This window comes from Schistocerca cancellata, chromosome 8, assembly GCF_023864275.1.
Source record: "Schistocerca cancellata isolate TAMUIC-IGC-003103 chromosome 8, iqSchCanc2.1, whole genome shotgun sequence".
Lineage (NCBI taxonomy): Eukaryota > Metazoa > Arthropoda > Insecta > Orthoptera > Acrididae > Schistocerca > Schistocerca cancellata.
In genome coordinates, this window is record NC_064633.1 from 482378846 (window position 1) to 482384845 (window position 6000).

At 43.3% G+C, this 6000-nt stretch overlaps 1 protein-coding gene across 1 annotated transcript in view; it reads left to right on the forward strand.

Moving 5' to 3' along the window:
- LOC126094592 (allatostatins) overlaps positions 1 to 5304 on the forward strand; it is a 531980-nt gene extending 526676 nt beyond the window's left edge. The window contains exon 2 of the mRNA XM_049909060.1: positions 3497 to 5304. Coding sequence (XP_049765017.1) covers positions 3497 to 4341 — 845 coding nt within the window. The 3' untranslated portion in view covers positions 4342 to 5304. The remainder of the gene's footprint in view (positions 1 to 3496) is intronic.
- Positions 5305 to 6000: the final 696 nt, after the last annotated feature.

The following is a 6000-nucleotide window of genomic DNA, read 5'->3' on the forward strand; positions in this document are numbered from 1 at the left end:
TGTAGAACGCAATGACGACACTGAAAATTTGTGCGGGTTGGGACGCGAACCTTCATTTCCCGCTTATAGCGAGCGGTCGCCCTAGCATTTGGCTATCCGTGCACGAATCACAGCCAAACCCAAACTTCCACATGCCGTCAACCATGCGCCTACAACCTGTACTCGGACAGCCATTATGTATATACCTGTATAGGTGAGACATTCTACTTTAAAGTCGTTTGCCCGGTGTCGGCAATAAAAACGATGTTGCAGTGCCTGTGTTATTCTGAATTGCGATGCAATGTTCCTTTGGACATGCATGGTTGACGGCAATCAAAAAGTCAGTATAAATTTGAAAACTTAATAAACCACGGAATAATGTAGATATAGAGGTAAAAATTGACACACATGCTTGGAATGACATGGGGTTTTATTAGAACCGAAAACAACAAAGTTTTCAAAATGTCCGACAGATGGCGCTGGACAGCAAAACGTCAGTGACTGTGAATGAAAATCGTGTATAAAAGGAGCTGTAATAAGAGAGAGAATCGCCTTCCGCATCCGCCTTCCGTCCCCCACGCGCATCCTCTATGACCTCATCCCTTTCCCCCACCTTCTCCTTTTCCTTGAACACATCCGCACACTATATATTGTCCGCCGCCTTGATCCCCCTCACTCCCTGGTGTCTCCCTTCCTCTCCACTCCCAACCAGTTGCCGCGCCTTTACCGTTGTGTCCCTCCCTCTCTCCATCTCCACACCCTCCATCTCCTTTCCCAACACAACTTCCACCATCTACCCCTCCCGGATGATGAGCTTCGCCCTGACATCTACCCTTCCTACCAACTCTAAGCCCCTCTTCCTGCCTCCTCCTCAGGGCTCCCTCTCCCCCCCTCCCTCCTTCTGAGCGGATTTCCCCTCCTACTCCCCCTCCATCTCTTGTGCCTTCTTTCAGTGTCTCTGCGCTCCCTCCTGCCCTGTCTTCCCTTTTCCTCTCCCGCCCCATGTGTCTCCTGCCTCTTCGTGAACCCACGGTTGCCCCTCCTCTCTTCATCCCGCTGCTTCCCCAGCTGCCCCATGCTCTTCCCTCCTTTTCCATCCTCTCTGACCTTTCCCTCGGCAGGTCCCACCTGGTAGTTTTATTCTTCGTCGTGTGTGCTCCAAGTGGGTTTTAAGTGTGTTGTTTCGAAGTGTTTTTAATACTGTGGCCAACTTTTAACCTGTGCATGCGCATCCAGTGTCTTCTCTGTGTTTTAAGAATCGCCAACTGTGTTTTTTAACTTTCTGGTGACTTTTTAACTGTCCCCAATGAACGTCTACGTGTCAGTGTATTTTTACCTCCATTTTCTCCCCTTACTCTGTTTTATGTTCCCCTTTTTATCTCCTTATGTATGTATTATTTTATTCTTGTTTTAGTTGTCATGTCACTCGGCTGAAGAGTGGCGGATTGTGCTGCTGACAGCCCTCCCCTGCCCATATGGGGCAGAGGAATGAAATTACAATAAAGAAAAAAAAAAGGGAGAGAATCAGATGCTGGAACGTACGATGTTTCTGTAGGATGGTGCTACACCCCATATTGCTAGGCGCGTGAAAGATCTCTTGCGGGCGTCGTTTGGTGGTGATCGTGTGCTCAGCCGCCACTTTCGTCATGCTTGGCCTCCCAAGTCCCCAGACCTCAGTCTGTGCGATTATTGGCTTTGGGGTTACCTAAAGTCGCAAGTATATCGTGATCGACTGATATCTCTAGGAAAGCTGAAAGACAACATCCGACGCCAATGCATCACCATAACTCCGGACATGCTTTACAGTGCTGTTCACAACATTATTCCTCGACTACAGCTGTTGATGAGGAATGATGGTGGACATATTGAGCATTTCCTGTAAAGAACATCATCTTTGCTGCATCTTACTTTGTTATGCTAATTATTGCTATTCTGATCAGATGAAGAGCCGTCTGTCGGACATTTTTTGAGCTTTTTTATTTTTTTTTTGTTTCAATAAAATCCCATGTCATTCCAAGTATGTGTGTCAATTTGTACCTCTCTATCTACATTATTCCGTGATTTATTCAGTTTTCAAATTTATACTGACTTTTTGATCACCTGGTACATGCATACATGTCAAAGGAACTTTGCATCGTAGGTCGGAATAACACAAACGGCAACGTCGTATCGTTAACACCCTGTATATCTCTCTTTCCTTGACAAAAAATGTCATCTGAAAAAAATTGCTTGTATTTCATTACATGTATCGCTAATGACGTTATACATGAAGTGAATACAAATGTTTAAGTAGATACCTGTTTTATTACTTTCAGAAAAGTAAGTTATCAGTATTTAATTATATTTAACACTTTTTATCAAAATTATTCATTTGTGTTTTGAAATGCAAATTTGAGTGCCTCTTAATAACTACGCTATTTTCTGAAAAATAAACCGAATAATTCATTTACATGTTACTACTGCAGATATTTTTACTCGTATCAATTATACGAACGTACTTTTCTAAGATGCTTTAACTCTCTAACATTCGAAATCACTCCTGTTGCTTTTTATACCTTTCATGATTAATTTGTAGGGGGTGTTGTTATAATAATATTATGCAAAAAGAAATAAATAAAACGCACATTAGAAGCTATTCCAATGCAAATGTGTCCACGTATTGGCAGTTATATAATGTTATTAAAACATCTTATTCTCATACCATTTATAAGTCTCAATTTGTTGTATGAAGATGTCTTGAAACTGTTGCCCCAGTTTTTATTTGTAACAGACTAACCGTTGTGGCCATCAATAAAAATAGTGATCGGCCTGATACTTGTCTAGACACGCAGGGTGTTTCAGCTGCCCCAATTGATTTCTTTTATACAACCCGCACTACATCTGTAAAAGGGACGATATCCAGGCAGGCGTCAGCTATGTAATCGATGTAACTTCTCTCTCAGACCTTTGGACAACAGCTAACAAGCGAAATCATACTGTAGAAAATACAAGTGAGGACTGGCCTTGAGTTGCATGGTAGTTTTGGACCAAAATATACCTTACTTCTGTCATAGTTACCCAAGTGTCCACAGTTTTTCTTTCTGTAATTAGCGGTGTATTCCTAAAGGTTTTGTATATCTGTAGGTTTATTCCATTTATAGCACTTTATCTTTTGTAAATGGTTCAGATGTAACACACCGGAAAGTTGTTACCTCCACACATCCCATTTTGATGTCTCCTCTTAATTCTGTTGTAATCAGTGGTGAAACACACTTTATAAGGCAATGTTTCTGAATCTTTTATCTTTTACACTATGATTTCATTTCCTAATAGTCACCCAGAGCTGTGACAAGCAAATTATATTGATCACATGGTCGTCATCGGACTTGATAGAGTTCCTTGTACAGATGTAGTGCCAGTTGAATTCAGTGAATCGGTAACAGCATCTGAATCACTTGTATGTTGTCAAAAAACAGGTAGTGATTTTGAGAGCTGTCATGAAGTACCAAGCGAGCTAACAACAATTTTTTTTCTGCAGCTATGACTTCAAGACCCTCTAGTGAAGCTGCAAGGTTGCCACTACCGGCACTGGTACTGCTACTGCTGTGCACCACACCAGCAACACCACAGGAGGTTCCCGGAGATGCGATGACTGGAGGTGGTCCGGCCTCAGCTCCCGTGTCTACTGCGAGTGAGGCAGCTGCAGCTTCACCGCCAGGTGCCGCCTCTGCCGGTGCTGCCGCTCTGGATGCCGACAGCGAGTACGATCTGTACAAGCGACTCTACGACTTTGGCGTTGGCAAGCGTGCCTACACCTACGTGTCCGAGTACAAACGCCTGCCAGTGTACAACTTCGGCTTGGGCAAGCGCGCCACAGGCGCTGCCTCACTGTACAGCTTCGGCTTGGGAAAACGCGGGCCTCGCACCTACTCCTTCGGCTTGGGTAAACGTGGCGACGATGAGCCCAACGACTACAGCGAGCAGGAGCTGTTCGCCGACGTCGATGGCGACGGCGAGGACGCTCTGCCAGTCGCAGTGGAAGCCGACGAGCGAGAGCTGCCCGAGGCGGCCGAGGAAGAGATGCCGGGCGTGTTCACGGACCTGGTGGACAAGCGCGGCCGACTCTACAGCTTTGGCTTGGGCAAGCGTGCACGCCCGTACAGCTTTGGCTTGGGTAAGCGCGCTGGCCCCGCCCCGTCGCGACTCTACAGTTTCGGACTGGGCAAACGGGAGGGCCGCATGTACAGTTTCGGCCTCGGCAAGCGGCCGCTGTACGGTGGCGACCGACGCTTCTCATTCGGCCTGGGCAAGCGGGCACCGGCAGAGCACCGCTTCTCCTTCGGTCTGGGCAAGCGTGACGCACGCTCTGCCGACTCCCAGTAGCCTCAGTCAGCTCTGTGCCACTCACTGTACTGCCCCCACCTGTACTGCCCCAATGCCCACCCTTCTCCATAGTCGCCAGCTAGGTCCCGCGAGTCTGTCTCGTTTCTGTTACTCGGTAATCGAGTCTGCCTACCTGTGCAGCCATTCTAAGAGTATTTCACCTGCCATTATTTCCAGCACTTCATCCATTTTAGTTGTCTACCTCTGCTTGCTCATTGCATCACTGAATAAATTTGACACCTGCTCTCTTCATACCAGTATTCGTGCTCTCCACAGTAAATGTACACTAGTGTATGAGACATTCTTAACAGCAGTCTTTCCTTTGTCATATGTATTTCACATGATGTCCCAATTTAGTTCAGATTTCCTGGAATTGGACCTTATATTGTTCACTGTCTGCTTAGGACACATCACAATGTAAAACAAAATTCCTCTCATAATCTCTATATTTGCTGCCCACACACTATTACTAGTCGAAAAAAAAGCAAATGATTTCTGACATTCAGTATCACTAAAATGTATTGTCAGTTAATTTCAATTTATCCTTATTTCATTATATCTGCTTTAAAGAGGTGTTAGACAATTTATTGAAATTCCAAAGCAATAGCTTCACTTCTTTCTGTTAAAAGATGCTCTGTTAGCACACAGCCTTTCCCTGCCCACCATGAAACAGTTTACAGGATCCTACATGATGATACTTGCAGTGTTCAAGCCTGTCTTGCCATCAACCAAAGTCGCCATAAGCCATTTCAAGAATGCAGTTCTGCTACAGGAATTTTTCACAGTATTGCATCAAATCTTCTTCTGGCTTTTCTTTCGACAACAGTGTTTACCCTGTTATCAGCTAGCTTCTCTGCGGGGTAGTGTTCCTGTCTAAACATTATGATGAAGCTAGTCTTCGTTTGTGAATTATATAACTTTATGTGAATTCCTAGACTGATGAAAAAATAAAAAAAAAACAAATCTGTTTGAGTAACTAGATTTGCTGACTCCCTACTGAGTACTTTCTCCTGAGGCACGAATATACCATGAAAAAAATGAGCAGACTCATATGTTTGACTGAAACATTTTACTGCTGTAGTTTTTGCGTTTCTCGCATTAAAACAGGTAACTTGTATGTATTAGCCTACATATATATATTTGTCAGTAAATAATGACCACTGAATCTATTTCTGTAAAATACTGAAAATAAATAAATTATGATTCAATATAAGCATTTATTAGAGATTACTAATTGATGTGATATTCCTAAAAGAATAAGCATGAACTACTAGTATATCAATGTATGAAAATACTTCAGAACTAGTTAAGCACAAAGAAATCAGATATCTCACTCTCTCAACTGCTTAGTCACATGCAACGACAGACACACTGTAACTTTAATATCTCTTATGTTGATTTCATGGAGTCTCAATTTTTTTCTGCTCCAGATTAGAACGTCAGTTTAATACATTTACTTAAACTAGTAGCTTACAGCTTCAGCTTTGGAATCAAGAAAATGATGGGCCAATTGCAATGTATATACATTTATGATAGTGTAGCAAAGGTTGAAGTATCACAGTTTTGTTGCTCAAAATTGTTTGCACTGTTCGAAATAAATTACTCTAAATGCACATTTTTACAGATTTCAGTATATTCACTTTCTTTTCGATGCATAAT